The 22500-nt window shown below is 41.3% G+C and overlaps 3 protein-coding genes across 3 annotated transcripts in view; 2 read left to right on the top strand and 1 right to left on the bottom strand.

Moving 5' to 3' along the window:
* Positions 1 to 6209, bottom strand: part of LOC123505811 (SAP domain-containing ribonucleoprotein-like) — a 13368-nt gene extending 7159 nt beyond the window's left edge. Inside the window, exon 1 of the mRNA XM_045257534.1 lies at positions 6164 to 6209. The gene's annotated coding sequence lies outside the window, so the exon portion shown is untranslated. The remainder of the gene's footprint in view (positions 1 to 6163) is intronic.
* A 3988-nt stretch (positions 6210 to 10197) lies between these two features.
* LOC123505801 (chlorophyllase-1, chloroplastic-like) lies at positions 10198 to 17149 on the top strand. The gene is made up of 6 exons (XM_045257523.1): positions 10198 to 10218; positions 13316 to 13552; positions 13902 to 14091; positions 14983 to 15168; positions 15483 to 15731; positions 16895 to 17149. The coding sequence occupies exons 1-6, from the start codon at positions 10210 to 10212 to the stop codon at positions 17038 to 17040; spliced, it is 1017 nt and encodes a 338-aa protein (XP_045113458.1). The 5' UTR covers positions 10198 to 10209; the 3' UTR covers positions 17041 to 17149.
* Positions 17150 to 18698: 1549 nt separating this feature from the next.
* LOC123505794 overlaps positions 18699 to 22500 on the top strand; it is a 4785-nt gene continuing 983 nt past the window's right edge. The window contains exons 1-4 of the mRNA XM_045257511.1: positions 18699 to 18719; positions 19551 to 19781; positions 20364 to 20553; positions 21401 to 21604. Coding sequence (XP_045113446.1) covers positions 18711 to 18719; positions 19551 to 19781; positions 20364 to 20553; positions 21401 to 21604 — 634 coding nt within the window. The 5' untranslated portion in view covers positions 18699 to 18710. The remainder of the gene's footprint in view (positions 18720 to 19550; positions 19782 to 20363; positions 20554 to 21400; positions 21605 to 22500) is intronic.

Below are 22500 nucleotides of genomic sequence, written 5' to 3'. Positions count from 1 at the left end.
CCACAAGGACAAACGGCAAATTGAAAAGCTCTCGTTAAAACTCGCCAAAAAATCAAATTAATAGAAAACAAAACAAATAAAAGAATAAAAAAACTTTCCATACATGTCAGGAATATATGAAGCATTTAGTTTTGACTATTTATTTTCTTTATTTCTGGAGTAAAGGAGATAATTTTTGTGGCACCTCCTATTTCAAAGCCCACCCATTAGGAGACCATTGCCTTAAGTGAGAGGAAGCCCTACCTACACTCGGACCGTGGACAGGATTCAAACCCATGCAATTTGAGACTCCTCGGACCCCACAGCACGGAGGGTTCCACTGTCCCACGGCGAACCCTTTTTGAACAATTTTCAGTTTGAGCCAGTCAGGTGTTTTGTGTGTGGTTGGGGGTGTTTGATCTTTGGGGAGCTGTGGGGAATGAGGGTGTTTGATCTTTGGGGAGCTGTGAGGAATGAGGGTGTTTGATCTTTGGGGAGCTGTGGGGAATGAGGGTGTTTGATCTTTGGGGAGCTGTGGGGAATGAGGGTGTTTGATCTTTGGGGAGCTGTGGGGAATGAGGGTGTTTGATCTTTGGGGAGCTGTGGGGAATGAGGGTGTTTGATCTTTGGGGAGCTGTGGGGAATGAGGGTGTTTGATCTTTGGGGAGCTGTGGGGAATGAGGGTGTTTGATCTTTGGGGAGCTGTGGGGAATGAGGGTGTTTGATCTTTGGGGAGCTGTGGGGAATGAGGGTGTTTGATCTTTGGGGAGCTGTGGGGAATGAGGGTGTTTGGGTGGGGAGCATTAAATTGAGTAATGCGTGTTGCAAGACAGGGTGAAAATCGACAAACTCACACAAAAAATCTATAAAAACACATAAATTATACTTTTGACATCAGCAGTGGTGGTGGCTGAGACAAGCGTTGCTGTTATTGTTGGGAAGAGTCACCAATAATTCTCTCTTAACCAGCCAAATGTGTCGTGTCCACTCAGACCCCACCTCTAGACTAACCAGGGGGCACTGTTCCTCCCCAGACGGCCCCCTTGGCTGCTAATCAAACCTAAGCAAAACCTAACCTAACCTAATTTTAACCTGTATGCAAAATATAGCGAATGATTGGCAGCGCTGGTCAATCATAACAGCAACGCTCGTCCCAGCCACCGCCAAAGCTGTTGTTTAAATATTTGTTGACTTTTTATTTGTCTTGCAATGCGCAGTACTCAATTCAATGCTCCCCATACAAATAAAACAGATTTCCCACAGGTACTACTTGGAAAAATCGTCCCAAGCGGAGAATTGCATGAGTTAATTAGTTGGAAAAATGTAAAAATCGTCAAAAATCTTACAAATTCTAATACCTCACTAATTACTAAGTGGCGGCAGAGATTGATAGGGAATAGAGACAGACATACCTTGAAAAAATTAATTCTCAAAAGGTACACATTGGCGAGAGACGTGATGTGCACCGCCTACCACCACACTGCAATATTTCTCTTTCTTTATTTTTTAGATAGGGAAGCGAACCAAGGGCAAAAAAAACAAGATAAAAAAAAAAGAAGGCTGACTTGAGTGGTGGCTATCAACAAACAGGAAAAGCGTCCACCAAAACTAAGGAGCAAATGTCTCGATAACTCTATCTTGTATTTCCTTTTGGTAAATTTGCGGTTTGAACTTAAATGCCGTATCTTATTTTTTTCCGTGTCTAACAAGCTTGGGGACCTGAGGAGGAGGAGGAGGAGGAGGAGGAGGAGAGGATGAAGAAGAAGATGATGATGATGAGAAGAAGGAAAAGGAGAAGGGAGAAGAAGAAGAAGAAGAAGAAGAAGAAGAAGAAGAAGAAGAAGAAGATGATGACAATGTACAGGAGGAATAAAAAAATTATATATGTTTTCTTTAGGGTTTTAGTGGGGTTAGAAAATGCTCATAGACCTAACCTAACCTAACCAGAACACACACACACACGCATATATAAACACACACAAAAACCAACACACGCACGCACAAACCTGGACACACACACGCACCTAAAAACACAAAAAACAACACACGCAAACCTAACTACACACACACACGCACTTAAAAAAAAACACGCAAATACAAACACACAAAACCAACACACTCAAACCTAACCACACACACACACGCACTTTAAAAAAAAACACACGCAAATACAAACACACAAAAACCAACACACTCACAAACCTGAACACACGCATACACGCAAATCAGCACACACACACGCACGCAAACCAGAACACATACACGCAAACTTAAAACACACGCACGCACGCACACAAATCTAATCACACGCACACAACCGGTACAATATTTATGCTCAATTTAGGACAATTCACGCAACACTTAGGCCTAATTCTCGGTGTGGCTTGTGGGGGTAGGCCTAGGCGTGCGTGGGTGTGGGCGCGCGGGTGTAGGAGGCGTGGGTGGGGGCGTATGGGGGTGTAAATGCTAACCTTCATCTTTGCTAGCGTCGTCGAGGCTTCCATGTTTGTTTGTACGCGCGAGGGACTACGTGTGTAAAGTATCTACTATTACTACTATTACTATTACTACTGCTACTACTACTTTTAATGGTGAAATTGTATGAAAAATTAGTAAGGTTATTTTTCTGTATTCTTTCTTTTCTTCTGTTGGCTTTTTATTTTTTTACTAGATACTATTACTATAACTATTACTATTACTACTACTACTTTTAATGGTGAAATAGTATGAAGAAGTTAGTAAGGTTCTTTTTCTATCTTTTATCAATCAATCATTTTTCTCTTTTCTTCTGTAAATTATCTACTATTACTACTATTACTATTACTACTGCTACTACTACTTTTAATGGTGAAATTATATGAAAAAATTAGTAAGGTTATTTTTCTATCTTCTCTTTTCTTCAATAACTTTTTTTTATATATTATATTTTCTACTATTACTACTAGTTACCACTATTACTACTACTACTACTACTACTACTTTTAATGGTGAAATAGTATGAGAAAATTAATAAGTTTTTTTCTACCTATATTCTTTTCTTTATTTATCTATTTACTTTTTTACTATCTACTACTACTACTACTACTACTTCTACTTTTAATGGTGGAATGGTATAAGAAAATTAGCAAGGTTTTTTTTTTTTCTTTTTCTCTTTCCTCCTGCATTTTTCTTTAATCATATTTTACTATGTACTCTTACTAAGGAGGTTGAATAAATCTCCTTGGCTTAACCCCTTCTGCACCATGACGCGTTTTCAAATTAATTCTGGTTCCTAATTAGCGATTTAATACAGCTTCAGAAACTTATGTGGGGGTTGAAATAGTGAAGACTGTGGCCTTTAACCCTCAGACCTCCTCCATAAGCACTTGAAAATGTGAATAAAATCGTTTAATCACACACAAAACTCAAAGTAAACTCACCATTTCAGTACTGATGAGGTTAACTAAGGTCTAACACAGCGATACACACCCACACCATCACACTGTCCACTCACATAGTTAATTAACGATATTTTCTGCAAATATTACTACAGGCGAAGGTACAATTTGTTTTAGGAGGAAAATAGTCTTTGTCGTGTAATCTTGCCACTAATATTCCAATACCGGCATCTTCACGTCAGTATTGGTGTTTTTATAAGGTAGATGTGACATATTGTATAAACCCCTTCAGTACCACGACGCGTTTTTAATATTTCTACTTACTATTTGCTGATTTAATACAGCTTCAGACACTTATGTAAGGGATGAAAATAAAGACTTTGTCCATTAATCTCCTGACCTTCACAGACCCTTCGTAATGTAAATAAAATGGCCTAATAATACTTAAAACTCGTGGTAAAAAATACGTCCCAGTACTGAAAGGGTTAAGAGGTACGCAGCCTGGGGTAGCACGGGGCAGTGACGGGGCAGTGGTCAGTACCAAGTGAGTAATGGTGAGTGAGTGAGTGTAGTAAGCAGTGTGGAAGTAAGGAGTAATTAAGAAGAGGAACACAAAGTTGACGAGACCATGCTGTGAGAACGGAGAGTTTGCGACAACAGTGAAGAGAATTAAGAGCAGAGACACCTAGCGTACGTTAGACTCGCTCGCTGCTGTGTTGAATTCCCTTACACAAAGAATTAAACTCCACAAGTGCTGCCCACCGTTTCCTTCACCACAGGAGCCCCGGGGAACTGGCCGGAGTGGTGGGTGACCGGCGGGGCGGGGGTGGTGTAGCATGACGAGGGAAATAGTCACGAATAGTGGTGTATCTCGGCCAGACCAACATTTCACTGGATATTTGGCGCGTTCGTGATAATTTGCTATAATGAAGTGACTATGGCAGAAGTTACCCTGCCCCAACACACACACACACACACACACACACACACACACACACACACACACCTCGTTCGTGGGAATACTGCAGCCATCTATTTGTCTGTGATAGAGCAGTAATCAGCATTCTTTCTTTCCTGATTTCCTTCTCCTCTCTCTCACAACATACCAACACATCTCACACCAGGCTCTGCACGTCACACCAGTCCGCGGCAAGGTTGTGTAGCTGTCTTCACACTCGCTGATGCCCTAAATGAATAAAGACAGGTGAAGAGATGACACACACACACACAACATAAAACAGAGCAACACACTCACATTCACATTCACACTCACACTACACACACACACACACACACACACACACACACACCATCTGTACAACGTAAGGCAGTAACACACACACACACACACACACACACACACACACACACACACACACACACACACTGAGCTCGCTCCGCAATGGGAAAGACTGGCTGGGTGACCAGCAGACGACTGTGGTGAATTACACACACCACCTGTACAACGTAAGGTAGAGTAACACACACACACACACACACCAAGCAGGAGCGGGTGGGGTCAGGTCTGGGTCTGGGTCCAGCTGGTGGTCGCCCCGCCACCCCCGTGGATGACATATTTACGTTACGCAAACCATTTTGAAAAAGACGATTCCCAAAAAGTGAGCTGGACAGGAATGCTTCACCAATCCTGACTTGTCACCAATCAAAACTAATTCCTAAAACATAAAACTATTGGCGAGAAAAGCAACAACACAAATATTTGAAAAATAGCGTAAATAAAAGTGTTGTAACATCGACATGATGAAACACAATGGTGAATCCCTCCAATCTTATTCAACACGATCGAGAACACTTTCTAAAAATCTGAACCACTCCCGCAACACACCAACACTTGCCAACACCAGCAAATAATGAAATAAATATTCTACATTACGTCACTTTTACACTTTTTAACGGCGCTATCAATCACTCTTAAAGTCCACACATCTCACTTATCAGGGCGGAAACACACTTCACCAATCACAGACTATCTTTTGGAACCATTCACACTTCACTACAAGCTGTAACGAAAAAATAAGTATACGGAGATGCAAAATTTGGAGAGGCTATCCGGCTCTTATTTAGGCCATAAAAAGCTTCAAAACCTACGTACTTCACCCAACACAAGCATGGAAAACACTTGAAACACACCTAAACATGTCTGGAAACCATAAAAAGTTACACATGACCCAAAATAAATGAACTGAGAGAATACATAATAATACCGGAATACAGGAGGCTGGGAGGAAAAGCAAGATGGCGCCGGCTGATGACGTCACGAGAGGAGCGAATGACGTCACGCGGGAAAATGGCTGAAGTCATGGAGTGGCCGCTGCTGTCCCGCTTAGCATCTCTAGGCCTTCACCACACGCAAATTAGGGAATAGCGGATACATTTCAACAACCAGCATGAAAGATTAGTGCAGCGGCTCCACTCTGGGACCTGTCTCACATACAATAAGTGAAAGATGAGAGAGATAATGGCCGAGAGATAAGCACCGGGGCAGTGGTTCGCTTATTTACCATTTCCTCGTTAATTAGGAGGCTTCTACATCCCCAGCAGGTGTTAGTTCAGAGATACGTTGTTCTGGAGGGTGGCAAGGCAGGGGTGGAGTGGGTGGGGACGAGTTGTGACGGTCAAGTATTGAGTTACTTATAAACACTGATGTGAGTCTATACCTGGTAACATTTCCCTTGTTTACTGAGCTGTCATGTTCATTCGTGGCTGTTTCGTCCTGGGGCTGGCAACGTTAGGCTATGACATGACACCACTGTGAGATAATGAGTTACATCAAATATATTACTTACGTTTCCTGATGGACTGTCAAGAGGGCGGATGGATCTGCTACCACACACACACACACTCACACCGCCTTAGTTAGTGCCTTCAACCGTGTATGAATAGTTAACCTCTGCTCACTGAGGGCCAACCAACACACCATTCTTTTTGTTACTCTCACTATTGTCTTCCCTCAGTGCTTCACGTCCTGCCAGCCAGCGCGGCGACGCACAGATATATACAAAGTTAACAAAATGAGAGTGGGTCGGGGCGGGGCGGGGCAAGTGCTCCACCAAGTTAAGAGTTGCCACATGCCACAATCAACACTATTACTGTAGGTGTGTAAGTCAGGCTTTTAATTAAATGTAGCAGTAGCCACTAACCAGACCACCTGCTACCGTCACCAGAGACTTAAAGATTGAATGAAGTAATCTGGAGGGAGGGAAGGAGAGAGGGTGGCTGGCTGGGTGACGAGGGTTGCACAGTTGCCTGGATCAGCATAGCCAGTTACTATACTAATTACCTTATTATTTCAAAGTTTGCCGCCAGAATGATACACAGATAGGTAGTAGGCATAACGTATCCTGTACCTGTATTCTTGTAGTGATTATATGATTTATAAGTAGGTATACAGTAGGTAAAGTGAATCATCTGGGTCCTTACTGCTGGGACCAACCATCAAGCAAGCATAACCAATGTGTCTGTCTGTCTCTTTCCTTCCATGTGAAAAAGACAAAGCATCAGCCATATAGGATTGCCTTTATTCAACTGACCACATCACAAGGCCTGTGGGAGATAGCTATTCACTTCTCAATACAGCAAACTTCAAAGAGCGAGCGGCTATGTGATATTTAGTGCCATGGGGAGGGACAGAGAGTACTAGGGAGTGATATCTTAGAAGTGGTACAGGGCTGGAGGTGAGCAATGGTTTCCTAACGGGCGAGCTTTGAGATTAGAGGTACCACAAAAATTTATCCCCTTTAGCCCAGAAATTCCCGTGAAAAGAAGCAATAGGAGGAGGAAATAAATGAGAATACATGAAGGGAAGGCTGGGGAAGTGACAGGGATGATAGACGATGCAGGGAACGTGTCAGTGTTTGTGTGAAGTGACAGGGAAGCTTGTGGAAGAGTGTGGCAGTGGTGTGTTGCCTGGATGGGTCTCAAATTAGTGTTGCCTGTTGCCGGGAGGGAGATCTATACCTGTCTCCTTCTTGCAATTGTAGAGTGGGACAGAAGAAAATTTGTTAGTTTTTTTCTCTATTCTCTTTTTTTTATTTGTTTATCTATTTATCTTATTTACTACTACTACTACTACTACTACTACTATTACTACTACTACTACTACTACTACTACTTACTACTACTACTACTACTACTACTACTACTACTACTACTACTACTACTACTACTACTACTACTACTACTACTACTACTACTACTTTTAATGGTGGAATAGTATAAGAAAAATTAGTAAGTTATTTTTTTTCTCTATCTTTTTCTTTCCTTCTACAAACTTTCTCTCATTTTCTACTACTTATAAATTACTACTACTACTATTACTACTACTTCTACCTACCTACTTTTAAATGGTCAAATAATAATAATAATAATAATAATAATAGTAATAATAATAATAATAATAATAATAATAATAATAAAATAGTTTTCTTGTCTATCTATATTAATTTCTCTCGTTATCTTTTTTATTGATCTATTTATTCATTTTTCACTATCTACTATTAGGCACTACTATTACTACTAGCAGTTGTGGAATAGTATAAGGACATGTATAAGCAAATTTTTTTCTATTTATGCTCTTTTATCCTGCATATTTTTGTTTTTATCTTTTTCTACTACTACTACTACTACTACTACTACTACTACTACTACTACTACTGCTTATAATGGTCAAATATTATCAATAAATGTTGAAGACAATTTTTCTTATCCATGTTCTATTCTGCATATCTTTCTATCAAGTTTTTACTACTACTACTACTACTACTACTACTACTACTACTACTACTACTTATAATGGTGAAAAGAATATAAGAAAAGAAAGCTTAGTCTATTTAATTTCCCTTCCTACATTTACCCTTTTTTTTTTCTCAAACTTTCATATATTTTAATTTTTCTTCTCTTTATTTCTATTTCTGTCTCTTTCTCTGGCACACTCCTTACCTCCCTGCCGCCTTCAGTATTTCCTCTCCTCCATCGCCTATCTCTGTAATTCTCGCAACAGGGAGATCTCAAAACGCTTGTCTATATATTATTTTTTTTCATTTATTTCATCAATTTTTTTTTCTGTCTTATTTTATTTTTATTTGTATATATTTTGGGTCCCTCTCTATCTGATATTGTGGAAACTGGCAATAAGTGTCTTGTTATTGTTATTGTTGTTGTTGTTGTTGTTGTTGTGACAGTAGTAGTAGTAGTGGTGGTAGTAGTAGTAGTAGTAGTAGTAGTAGTAGTAGTAGTAGTAGTAGTAGTAGTAGTAGTAGTAGTAGAATAATGGACATCTTACTTATAACTAAATGCTCTGATTATTATTATATGTGTATTTATTTATTTATTTATTTATTCATTTCTATGCAAGAGGGAAAACCAGCCAAGGGAAACGAAATAAATAAACAAATAAATAAATAACGCCCACTTGAAATACTAGTTCCATTAAAGAATGATGTAGAATTAGTCACAAGTCACGCCATGTCTTGAAGCCTCCCTGCTGTGTGTGGCTCTATGGACGGTTATCCAACTTTTTAGAGAGCCTCAAGTGGGCCTTTTTTTAATACTTTCTTTTATTTGATCTTGTCTGGCCCTCTCCCCTACATAAATAAATAAATAAATAAATAAATAAAATAAAAACGAGCGAGAAGGGCGGACATGATGAAGGCTTCGTAACTTTCCTCAACCTATTTATTGACAACAACAACAACAACAACATTTGCACCTGTGTTTTCCCTGTGTGTGTGTGTGTGTGTGTGTGTGTGTGTGTGTGTGTGTGTGTGTGTGTGTGTGTGTAAAATCGTGATAATGATGATGATGATGATGACGATATAATAATAATAATAATAATAATAATAATAATAATAATAATAACGACGGCAACAACAACAATAACAACATCAATAATAATAATAATAATAATAATAATAACAATAATAATAATAATAATAAGAGTGAGTGTGATACGGACACATCATCACAAAAAGACAACAACAACAACAACAACAACAACAACAACAACAACGGCACGCGCGGCAGCAGCACAACAAGCGAAATCACCAGTTCTGGATGCCATTAACCGAGGCGTTGCAGCAGTGGGAGTCTGTGTCCGTGTTTTGCAAGGCGATGGATGAGTAAAGCAGCACAGGACGAGGAGGACGAGGAGGAGGAGGATGTGGACAGGAAAATGGGTAACTAGACGAGAGGAAATGAGGCAGTGTGGAGGAAATACAATTATTTTGATGCGAGGTGTTCCACAGTGGTGGCTGATCCAGAACCAAGTCAATCAGCGTGTTCCACCTGTGTTCCCCATGTTAGTGGAGTCGTAATGGGTGATAAAGCAGCAGTCTTTTTGGTTTGACTGGAGGCGGTACTGCCGTGGTGGGTGGTGGGCAAGGCAGAATGTAAACAAAACCACGAAATCAAATTAATGTTCCATGCTCATATTTAACATTTAATATTGTATATGTACTACATAAGATAAAACTTCCATAATCAAGTAGTGATACCAAACACCAATTAATGATAGCATACTACACTATAATATTTAATACAGTATATTCATTACAGACTTTTAACGACTTTCTCAGAATCGCGGGAAATCCACGAGAGTTTTCGATAGCTAAGAGGACGCCGCGTCAAGCGAAATCACTCTTCTTCTGCCACAGTTCAGCGGAAATTGTACAGCGTGACACGATAACACAGGAAAAAATGCCCCTGTGATACCCGCCAGGAGGAGGGAAAAATGTATCAGAGAGAGAGAGAGAGAGAGAGAGAGAGAGAGAGAGAGATAACATGCTGCATATAAAGAGGGAAACAATTTATCTTTTTCACTCTCAATATTTCGAAGATGGTGAAGGTAAACTCTCTCTCTCTCTCTCTCTCTCTCTCATAAAAAAATATAAAAAAGCCTTAACAAAATCCAGCTTAGCCTATTAAATGCAAAGTAACTAATATTATCAGAATTTAACCTAACCTTAAGGTAATTCAATCTCTAAGCTAAGCTGACTTAACCTAACTCAATTGATCGTATCATCTAACTTCAATACAAGCTAGTCTAACACAACTTGAAACTCGTCTAACTTGACCTTACCTAATTAATCTTTACCTTAATGTGAATTTACCTAATCTATCTTAACCTGATCTTTCTCTAACTTAATGTATCCAAACTTAACCTAACTTTGCCTTAGTCCCTTCAGTACTGGGACGCATTTTTGCCTTGAGATTTGTGTGCCATTAGACCATTTTACTGACATTAGGAAGGGTCTATGGAGGTCACAAGATTAATGGCGGCGTCACACTAGCATTTTTTCCGCCGTTGTCTAAGATTTCCGTCGTGTTTTCACTGTTCCGTCGATTCTTTCCGTCGTCTTGAGTCAGACGAAACGCACCGTTTTCCTCTTGCGTCAATATTTACTCAAATTAAGATCTATGGTTTCTGATCAGCACTTTTATAATAAAAATTTATTTTCTTGTTAATTGGAATGATGCTATAATCTCAGATTATTAGAATATTAATAAATTGATGTATATATAATTTGCTCATATACAGTATATATTATCTGTTCTAGCCTAGCAGTGAAAAGTGGCTCAGTTGTTTGCTCACATTTCTCTGGCACTGCGACGCTCCAAGGCAGAACTTCCAAGTAGCAACTGATCAAGATGAGCAGCTCTGTTGTTTATGAGGACAAAGCTGTCTGAAGAGTTTCTCATAGAGAACATTAAAGGCCCAAAATAACAACGTTAAAATAGCAACAGCTTGCTATAGTGAAGGGGCAGCCATGTTTGTTAACAGCCGACTAGCGCGGCAAAGGTGGAAGCCAGCTTGTGTGTGACGACCAACGGCGACAAAAGCTGACAGTCTTCACAAAGTTGACAGAAAAGTGGTAGGGTGACGCCGCCTTAATGGCCACAGGCTTCACTTTTTAATCTCTTTACTACTGAGACACATTTTTACCTTGAGTTTTGTGTGCTATCACACAATTTTATTAACATCAGGAAGGGTCTATGGAGGTTAGAAGATTAATCTTAATCTTGATCCCCCACATGAGTTTGCGAAGCTGTATAAAATCACCAAACAGTCACCCAAGGTGGAGTTGTTAGTAAAGGTTTGAGAGAAGAGTTCAGCTTTAGAGACACAAGAGCTGGCAGTGGTGCCGTCAGGATGAAATAAAGAAGAGAAAGATGAAGAAGTGAAGTTATTGGAGATGTTTTTGGCCAGATGCCAGAAGTCTCAAGAGAAGTTTGAGTTTGAAAGATTTTCACATTTTCTATTTATGAAGGAGTGTTTGGCAAGTTGAAGAACAGACTTGGCATAATTTCTGGCAGAAATATAAAGTGCATGAAATTTATGTGATAGAAATCTCAAGTAGGTTTTGAACTCGAACTTGGTCGAAGTAGAACTTCGACCTCGCTGAGAGTAAATTATCATTTCGGTAGGTGTCTACTACCTCTTCCAGTGGTAGTAGTAGTAGTAGTGGTGGTGGTGGTAGAACAAGTAGTAGTTGTAATAGTAGTAGTAGTAGTAGTAGTAGTAGTAGTAGTAGTAGTAGTAGTAGTAGTGGTAATGGTTGTGGTGGTAGTAGTAGTAGTAGTAGTAGTAGTAGTAGTAGCAGTAGTAGCAGTAGGAAGAAGAAGAAGAAGAAGAAGAAGAAGAAGAAGAAGAAGAAGAAGAAGAAGAAGAAAAGAAAAAAAGAAAAAGAAAATTAAGAAAAAAAAAAAAAAGAACTTAAATTTTTTCAACCACCACCACCAACAACAACAACAACAACAACTTTCGTAATAGAGGAGATAAGACAAATATAATCAAGGTTTTTTTTTTTTGTTATGTGCACCTGTGCTTTCCCTGTGTGTGTGTGTGTGTGTGTGTGTGTGTGTGTGTGTGTGTGTGTGTGTGTGTGTGTGTGTGTGTGTGTGTGTGTGCGATAATGATAATGATAATAATAATAATAATAATAATAATAATAATAATAATAATAATAATAATAATAATAATATGAGGAGGACGACAAAAAAAAGGATGTATAAGAGAGAGAGAGAGAGAGAGAGAGAGAGAGAGAGAGAGAGAGAGAGAGAGAGAGAGATAACATGTAGCTTATAAAGAGAGTACCAATTTATCTCTCTTACTCTCAGATTTTCGAAGATGGTGAAGGTAAGCTCTCTCTCTCTCTCTCTCTCTCTCTCTCTACAAAAACTTAAATTTACATAAAAAAGATGAACAAAATCTAATTCAACTGAATATAATGTAAAGTAACTAATGTTAACAGAATTTAACCTCACCTTAAGGGCTAACTAATATCAATTGAACCTAACATCTAACTTCACTCATTATGATCTTGTCTGACACAACTTCAAGCTTATCTAACTTGACCTAACTTAATTAATCTTTTCCTTATTGTGATTTAACCTAATATAGTTTAACCTAACTTGTCTTAAACTTAATGTAACCAAGCTTAACCTAATTTGTCCTTTTTTCTTGTCCCCATTCGGTATTGGGACAAATTCTTACCTTGAGTTTTGTGTACCATTTGACCATTTTATTGACTTTTGGAAGGGTGTATGGAGGACACAAGATTAATGGCCTCAGTCTTCATTATCTTTACCCCTTCAGTACTAGGACACATTTTTTTACCTTGCGTTTTGTGTACCATTTGACCATTCTATTGACATTAGAAAGGGTCTATGGAGGGCAGAATATTAACAGCCACATTCTTCACTATTCTAACCTCATTAGTACTGGGACACCTTTTTACCTTAAGTTTTGTGTATCATTTGACTATTTTATTGCCATTAGGAACAGTCTATGGAGGACAGAAGATTTATGGCCATAGTCTTCACTGTTGTAATCCCACATGAGTTTGCAAAGCTGTATAAAATCACCAAACAGTCACCACAAGGAATATGGAAACGCGTCATGCTACTGAAGAGATTAATGTGACTGAACTCAACCTTTCCAGACACGCCCAGCACTCCTTCTTTCCCTCCTCACCCTCGCCACCACCGCCACAGCCTTCAGTCCCTACGAGCGTGGCCCTCACAACACCACACACATCCACATCAGCACCGCAGACAACCCTGAGCTGGTGGAGGAGGTGGAGGTGTGGGTGCCTGTCAATGTTGGCCTCTACAACGTTTTCTATTTCCTCAGTGGAATAACAGAGACTACACAACTACCAGCTTATGCTTATAGTGAGGTGTGTATGTGTGTGTGTGTGTGTGTGTGTGTGTGTGTGTCTTTATCCCACCCCTGCCACCACTGTATGCCAGCAATACATATATATGTGTGTGTGTGTGTGTGTGTGTGTGTGTGTGTGTGTGTGTGTGTGTGTGTGTGTGTGTGTGTGTGTGTTTATTCAGCCTTTTCTTTCTTTCGGTGATAGTTTGATGGGTTAAATTATCAATGGAACCATGAAAACATCCTTGTAAACTCCAATAACTTCTAATACACCCTGCCAAATTATGAAAACACCCTTGAAAATCCCAATAACTTCGACCATAAACGTGCAATCTTAACATATGTCCACCCTATCCTTCCATCTACAGCTATTTGACCACATAGCCTCCCATGGGATAGCTGTCGTGGCCCCCTGGAGCCTCATCCTGCCCGACAACCCCGTGGACAAGGTGTCGTACCTGGAGTCTGTGATGGAGTGGACTTACCACAACCTTAACAGACAGCTACACCACAATGGATTGGGGTTGGGTGTGTTGCTGTTTCTGGAGCACTACTTGAGTGAGTTGCTGTGTCATTGTTTGGTCAGTAATGCAGGAGTCAATCAATACTCTCAATTATTCACACCTTTCTCTGGTAAACTCCAGAACTTCCTACTTGCTTCTGTATTTCCATCTTCCTACGACTTGACTTCTTTTAAGAGAGAGGTTTCAAGACACTTGTTCCAGACTTTTGGACACCTTTATTGACCTTTAAGGGAACTGGCAATCTAGTTGGCCTAATCTTTATTTTTGTTGCCTTAGGCAGGTTCACCTCTTGCGTAAAAAAAAAAAAAAAAGCCTTCCGAGGGTTTAGACCAGCGAGGGCATGGAAAACATCATTACGCAAAACTTTAATTGAAGGCATGAAATAGTCAGAGGGAGGAGGAGAGGGAGGGACAAGCCCAGAATCATCCAAGGTGGAGTAAATGAAGTAAAGTTATTGGAGGTGTTTTTGGTCAGATGCCAGAAGTGTCGAGGGGAGTTTGAGTTTGAAAGATTTTTACTTTTTCTATTTATGAAGGAGTGTTTGGCAAGTTGGAGAACAGACTTGGCATGATTCCGGGCAGAAATATAAAGGGCATGTGATTTAGGGGGTGGAAGGCTCAAGTACCTTTTGTGGGCAACCTCTCTATCATGTATAGCACGAGAACAGGCTGTGTTAAACCAAGGTTTAGAAGGTTTATGTTGAGAAAAAGAGTGAGGAATGTACATCGCCATGCCACAGAGATAGGTCTCTGACACGGAAACAGTAACAATTCCAGGGAAAATCAGCATAATACCTCCTCAGGAGCCCAACGGAAAAGATATGGTGATAGCATAAGCTAAGCAGGACTAGAGGTAATGACCACCACCACCACCACCACCACTACTACTACTACTACTATTATTACTACTACTCCTACCGTTACAGTGGGCGCACACTCAGCAGCGGCGTACGTACAAGTGGAATACCTGAAGAAGACCTGCTATAGAGTGATGGGGCAGGTGTTGGTGAGTCCTGTGGATGGCATGGATAGCTTCTGCATCAATCCTGGCACCTTCCTCAACTATGGCAACCCGACCCTTGTCCTTGGTACTGGCTACGATGCAGTGCCTGGTGAGTTTAGTGGTGGTTGTAGTAGTAGTAGTAGTAGTAGTAGTAGTAGTAGTAGTAGTAGTAGTAGTAGTAGTAGTAGTAGTAGTAGTAGTAGAGAGAGAGAGAGAGAGAGAGAGAGAGAGAGAGAGAGAGAGAGAGAGAGAGAGAGAGAGAGAGAGAGAGAGAGAGAGAGAGAGAGAGAGAGAGAGAGAATAAAACTTTAAGAGGAGGAGGAGGAGAAAAAGGAGCTAGGAGACGGAATAATTCTTCATAATCACAAAAGAAAAAGACAATCAAAATAAGGAAAGGATAAAAAACACTATTTATCATTTCAGGAGAATCTGGAGTGGCATGCGCGCCGGATGAACTCAGTAACGACAGATTCTACAACGCTGTTGACCCAGAAATGACCTCGAAGTGGTCCATCAAGGCTCCACGTTTCGGCCACGCTGATTTAATGGACCAGTATTATATAAACCTCGTGGAAGAGACTGGTTACTGTGGCTATAACTCTGAACTGACACACGAGGAGCATGATGTCTATAGGAGATTTGTTGGTGGGCAGATTGTAGCATTTTACAAAGGTAAGTTGGCTTGGGTTAGGTTTGGTTTGGTTAGGTGAAGTGTGTGTGTATGTGTGTGTGTGTGTGTGTGTGTGTGTGTGTGTGTGTGTGTGTGTGTGTGTGTAATTCACCTCGGATGCCTACTGGTCACCCAGCCAGTCTTCCCCATTACGGAGCGAGCTCAGAGCTCATAGACCGATCTTCGGATAGGACTGAGACCACAACACACTCTACACACCGGGACAGCGAGGCCACAACCCCTCCAGTTACACCCCGTACCTATTTACTGCTAGGTGAACACACCCCACACATTAACACACCACAACACACTCCACACACCGGGACAGCGAGGCCACAACCCTCCAGTTACACCCTGTACCTATTTACTGCTAGGTGAACACACCCCACACATTAACACACCACAACACACTCCACACACCGGGACAGCGAGGCCACAACCCTCCAGTTACACCCTGTACCTATTTACTGCTAGGTGAACACACCCCACACATTAACACACCACAACACACTCCACACACCGGGACAGCGAGGCCACAACCCTCCAGTTACACCCTGTACCTATTTACTGCTAGGTGAACACACCCCACACATTAACACACCACAACACACTCCACACACCGGGACAGCGAGGCCACAACCCCTCCAGTTACACCCCGTACCTATTTACTGCTAGGTGAACACACCCCACACATTAACACACCACAACACACTCCACACACCGGGACAGCGAGGCCACAACCCCTCCAGTTACACCCCGTACCTATTTACTGCTAGGTGAACACACCCCACACATTAACACACCACAACACACTCCACACACCGGGACAGCGAGGCCACAACCCCTCCAGTTTCACCCAGTACCTATTTACTGCTAGGTGAACACACCCCACACATTAAGAGCCGCGCCCATTTGCCTCGTCGCTTACCGGGATTCGAACCCGGCCCTCTCGATTGTGAGTCGAGCATGCTAACCACTACACTACGCGGTGTGTGTGTGTGTGTGTGTGTGTGTGTGTGTGTGTGTGTGTGTGTGTGTGTGTGTGTGTGTGTGTGTGTGTGTGCAGTATTAGATAGATATGTATGTAGATAGAAAGATAAAGAAATTGCAGCAGTCACTCACCTCTCTCTCTCTCTCTCTCTCTCTCTCTCTCTCTCTGTTCCAGGTCTGTACTCAGTAAGCGAGCATAAATGCAACTCTTACCTGTCCTACGTGCAAGACCCCTCGTTAATGAGTGTCCAGGTGGAGGTGAAGCACAGTAACCATACAGGCATGTGTCCGAGAGGTTCCTGCTCGTGGATAAGTCCTTAACGACATCTGGGACACTTGAATAGAAGGATTAGGAAATATGTGTGGTACCTGGACAAGTCACGAGCATACCAACTCGACTGTGTGTGTGTGTATAAAACGATGAAAGTTTTTTTCTGTTTCACTATCCTTGTTTTGGTGGTCGTAGTGTTATTATTATTAGTAATGGTGGTAGTGGTGGTTAGTAGTGGTTGTGGTAGTAGTAGTAGTAGTAGTAGTAGTAGTAGTAGTAGTAGTAGTAGTGTGTAGTTGTTGTTGTTGTTGTTTTTGTTGTTGTTGTTGTATAGAGATAGATTAAAAAACCTTAAACAAGCAAGAGATCAAAGCTACAGAACGGTAGTTTGAGGGATTAGAACAGTCACCCTTTTTGGGAACAGGTTGAATGTAGGCAAGAAGGAAAGGTAGAAGTCGATAGACAGAGTTGAAAGAGTTTGGCCAAGAAGGATGCAAGCACGGAAGCACAGATTCTGAGAAGAATACGAGGGACTCCATCAGGTTCATAAGCCTTCCGAGGGTTTAGGCCAGCGAGGGCATAGAAAACACCATTATGAAGAACTTTGATTGATGGCATAAAATAATCAGAGGGAGGAGAAGAGGGAGGGATTAGCCCAGAATCATCCAAGGTGGAGTTGTGAGCAAAGGTTTGAGAGAAGAGTTCAGCTTTAAACACAAGAGATGGCACTGCACTGGTGCCGTCAGGATGAAATAAAGAAGAGAAAGATGAAGAAGTGAAGTTATTGGAGATGTTTTTGGGCAGATGGCAGAAGTCTCGAGGGTAGTTGGAGTTTTTAAGATTTTGACATTTTCTATCCATGAAGGAGTGTTTGGCAAGTTGGGGAACAGACTTGGCATGATTCCAGGCAGAAATATAAAGTGTGTGAGATTCAGTTGATGGAAGACTCAAGTACCTTTTGTGGGCAACCTCTGTATCATGTATAGCACGAGAACAGACTGAGTTAAACCAAGGTTGAGAAGATTTAGGTTGAGAAAAAGAATGAGGAATGTACATCGGCATGCCAGACACTATCACCTCTGTTATGCGTTCACCACACAGAGATGGCTCTCTCACACGGAAACAGTAATGGTAGTGGTAGTAGTAGTAGTAGTAGTAGGAAGAAGAAGAAGAAGAACAACAACAACAACAACAACAACAACAACAACAACAACAACAACAACAAGAGGAAGAAGAAAAAAGAAAAAGAAGAAAAATAATAAGAAAAAGAAGAATTACTTAAAATTTTCAACCACCACCGCCACCACCACCAACAACAACAACACCAACAACACCACCAACAACAACATCTTTCGTAACAGAGGAGATAAGACAAGCATAATCACGTGGATTTTTTTCCTTTGAAGTGCACCTGTGCTTTCCCTTTGTGTGTGTGTGTGTGTGTGTGTGTGTGTGTGTGTGTGTGTGTGTGTGTGTGTGTGTGTGTGTGTGTGATAATGCTAATAATAATAATGATAGTATAACTAGTAATACTACTACTAATAATAATAATAATAACATGAAGAGGAGAAACAAAAATAGATGCGTAAAAGAGAGAGAGAGAGAGAGAGAGAGAGAGAGAGAGAGAGAGAGAGAGAGAGAGAGAGAGAGAGAGAGAGAGATAACATGTTGCATATAAATAGAGCAACAATTTATCTCTCTCACTCGCATTTTTTCGAAGATGGTGAAGGTAAGCTCTCTCTCTCTCTCTCTCTCTCTACAAAAACTCAAATTTACATAAAAAAGATGAACAAAATCTAATTCAACTTAATATAATGTAAGGTAAGTAATATTTTGAGAATTTAACCTCACCTTAAGGTAATGTAATGTCTACTAACCTAACCTAACCTAACTTAACTAATATCAATTGAACCTAACATCTAACTTCACTCATTATGATCTTGTCTGACACAACTTCAAGCTTATCTAACTTGACCCAGCATAATTAATCTTTTCCTTATTGTGATTTAACCTAATATAGTTTAACCTAACTTGTCTTAAACTTAATGTAACCAAGCTTAACCTAATTTGTCCTTTTTTCTTATCCCCTTCAGTATTGGGAAACATTCTTGCCTTGAGATTTGTGTATCATTTGAGTATTTTGTTGACATTAGGAAGGGTCTATGGAGGTCAGAAGATTAATGGCCACAGTCTTCACTATTTTAATCCCTTCAGTACTGGGACATATTCTTACCTTGAGATTTGTGTACCATTAGATAATTTTACTGACATTTCCAAAGGATCTATGGAGGGTAGAAGATTAATTGCCACAGTCATCACTATTTTAGCCCTTTCAGTACTGGGACACCTTTTTACCTTGAGTTTTGTTTACTATTTGACCATTTTATTGCCATTAGGAACAGTCTATGGAGGACAGAAGATTTATGGCCATAGTCTTCACTGTTGTAATCTCCACATGAGTTTGCGAAGGTGTATAAAATCACCAAACAGTCACCACAAGGAATATGGAAACGCGTCATGCTACTGAAGAGATTAATGTGACTGAACTCAACCTTTCCAGACACGCCCAGCACTCCTTCTTTCCCTCCTCACCCTCGCCGCCACCGCCACAGCCTTCAGTCCCTACGAGCGTGGCCCTCACAACACCACACACTTCCACATCAGCACCGCAGACAACCCTGAGCTGGTGGAGGAGGTGGAGGTGTGGGTGCCTGTCAATGTTGGCCTTTACAACGTTTTCTATTTCCTCAGTGGGTTAGGAGGGACCATTCCAGCTACAACTTATAATGAGGTATGTGTGTGTGTGTGTGTGTGTGTGTGTGTGTGTGTGTGTGTGTGTGTGTGTGTGTGTGTGTGTGTGTGTGTCTTTATCCTACCTCTGCCACCATCGTCTGCCAGCAAAATGTGTGTGTGTGTGTGTGTGTGTGTGTGTGTGTGTGTGTGTGTGTGTGTGTGTGTGTGTGTGTGTGTGTGTGTGTGTGTGTGTGTGTGTGTGTGTGTGTGTATGTCTTTATCCTACTTCTGCCACCATCGTCTGTCAGCAAAATGTGTGTGTGTGTGTGTGTGTGTGTGTGTGTGTGTGTGTGTGTGTGTGTGTGTGTGTGTGTGTGTGTGTGTGTGTGTGCGTTGTCTTCTCTTTCAGTGATGTTTGATAGCTACTTAAACTATCACTGGAACCACAAAAAAAAAAAAAAAACACCCTTCAAAACCCCAATAACTTCCACTACATCCTACCAAACTATGAGCACACTCTTTAAAACCCCAATAATTTTCGCTACACCCTGCCAAACCATGAAAACACTCTTGAAAAAAACCCAATAATTTCCATCACAACTGCATAATCATAATCTCCACCTTATTCTTCCACCTACAGCTATTCCACCATATGGCCTCCCATGGGGTAGCTGTGCTGGCCCCCTGGAGCCTCAGCCTGCCCGTGAACCCCGTGGACAAGGTGCCGTACCTGGAGTCTGTGATGGAGTGGGTTGGCCAAAACCTTCAGGAACAGCTTCAACTAAACGGACTGATGATGGGTGTGGTGCTAAATCTGGACAACTATGTGTGTGAGTTACCATGTTATTGTTTGGTCCACAATCCTTCCAACGGTTTAGGCCAGCCAAGGCATAGAAAAACATAATTTCGAAGAACTTTAATTGTAGACATGAAATAGTCAGAGGGAGGAGGAGAGGCAAGCCCAGAATCATCCAAGGTGGAGTTGTTAGCAAAGGTTTGATTGAAGAGTTCAGCTTCAAAGACAGATGAAATAGCAGTGGTGCCATCAGGATGAAATAAAGGAAGGAAAGATGAAGATGCAAAGTTATTTGAGATGTTTTTGGCCAGATGCAAGAAATCACGAGGAGAGTTTAAGTTTGAAAGATTTTGACATTTTCTATTTATGAAGGAGTGTTTGGCAAGTTGGAGAACAGACTTGGCATGATTCCAGGCAGAAATATAAAGTGCATGAGATTCAGGAGATGGAAGGCTCAAGTACCTTTTGTGGGCAACCTCTCTGTCATGTATAGCACGAGAACAGGCTGTGCTAAACCAATGTTTAGAATGTTTAGGAAGAGAAAATAGTGAGGATGTACGCCTCCATACAAGACACTATCACTACTGCTATGCGTTCAGCACAAAGAGATGGGTCTCTGACGCGGAAACAGTAATCATTACAGGGAAAGTCAGCATAATACCTCCTCAGGTCACCCCAGCTGGCAGAGGCAAAACGCCAGAGGCACCTCCGCCTTGGGGGATCCTGAGGAGGGATTGGAGAATTAGGACAAGATAGAGATATAAGATTGCGATTGGTGGAGCCCAACAAAGAAAGTAAGGTAACAGCATAAGCAGAAGGACTAGAGGTAAGGACCACCATTACTACTATTACTACTACTACTACTACTACTATCGTTACAGTGGGCGGACACTCAGCAGGGGCGCACGTACAAGTGGAGTACCTGAAGAAGAGCTGCGGGAGGGTGACGGGGCAGGTGTGGCTGAGTCCTGTGGATGGCATGGATCCTGCAGGACTCATCCCGATCTTCTGTATCAAACCTGGCACCTTCCTCAACTATGGCACCCCGACACTCCATCTGGCGGCTGGATACGATACAGTGCCTGGTGGGTGTAGTAGTAGTAGTAGTAGTAGTAGTAGTAGTAGTAGTAGTAGTAGTAGTAGTAGTAGTAGTAGTAGCAGTAGTAGATTATGAAGGTAATTAATGGAGGTACTGTAGTGTCATAAGAGACAGAAAAATGATATAGTAGTAGTAGGGAGGCTGTGGCGTAGTGGATAAGGTGGAGGTGGTGGGATCGGGCAGACATCCACGCGTAGGTTCGAATTCCACCACATACCGCTTTCAAGCTATGACATTTGTGGAGTGGTTTAAAGTTGGCTATAAGTCACCATGATACCAGGTTCTAGGTGGTTACACCAGAGATGCACTTGGATTAAATAATCCTCAAATGAAGTCATCACAAGGGAGGCCCCCTCCAATGAAGTAATTTGTCCTGCTGCTAGGCAACAAAGGCCATATAGCCGTTAGATGTCATTAGTGGGGTTCGAATCGATGCCCCGCAATCTACCACCATCGTGGCATATTACCGCGCCTTAATCCACGTGACCACTAAGGACACATGGGTGGTGCTGGTGGTGATATGGGCCTAATATGCCCACCACTAGAAATAAAATAATCTGCGCCACTAATGGGCTGAAGCTGAATAGCGCTTCCCAAATATACTCTTCAAGTAGGCTTACAGGCGGTATAGAAATAAAAAGTAATAGTAGTAGTAGTGATGTACTACTCTTGTCGTAGTAGTAGTAGCAGTAGTATCTAATATAACTGTCTCTCTATCAAACAATCTTATCTATCTGTCTGTATTAATCTTCTATCACAGGGTCTAGAAGAGAAAGAAGATAAAGAAAAAGACGAGGAGGAGGATGAGGAGGAGGAAGAGGAAGAGGAAAAAGAAGAAGAAGAAGAGGAGGAGGAGGAGGAGGAGGAGGAGAAAAAGAGAAA

Source organism: Portunus trituberculatus, chromosome 2, assembly GCF_017591435.1.
Source record: "Portunus trituberculatus isolate SZX2019 chromosome 2, ASM1759143v1, whole genome shotgun sequence".
NCBI classification, from domain to species: domain Eukaryota; kingdom Metazoa; phylum Arthropoda; class Malacostraca; order Decapoda; family Portunidae; genus Portunus; species Portunus trituberculatus.
The sequence above is the reverse complement of the archived record's forward strand: the minus strand, read 5'-3'. Positions and strand labels throughout refer to the sequence as shown.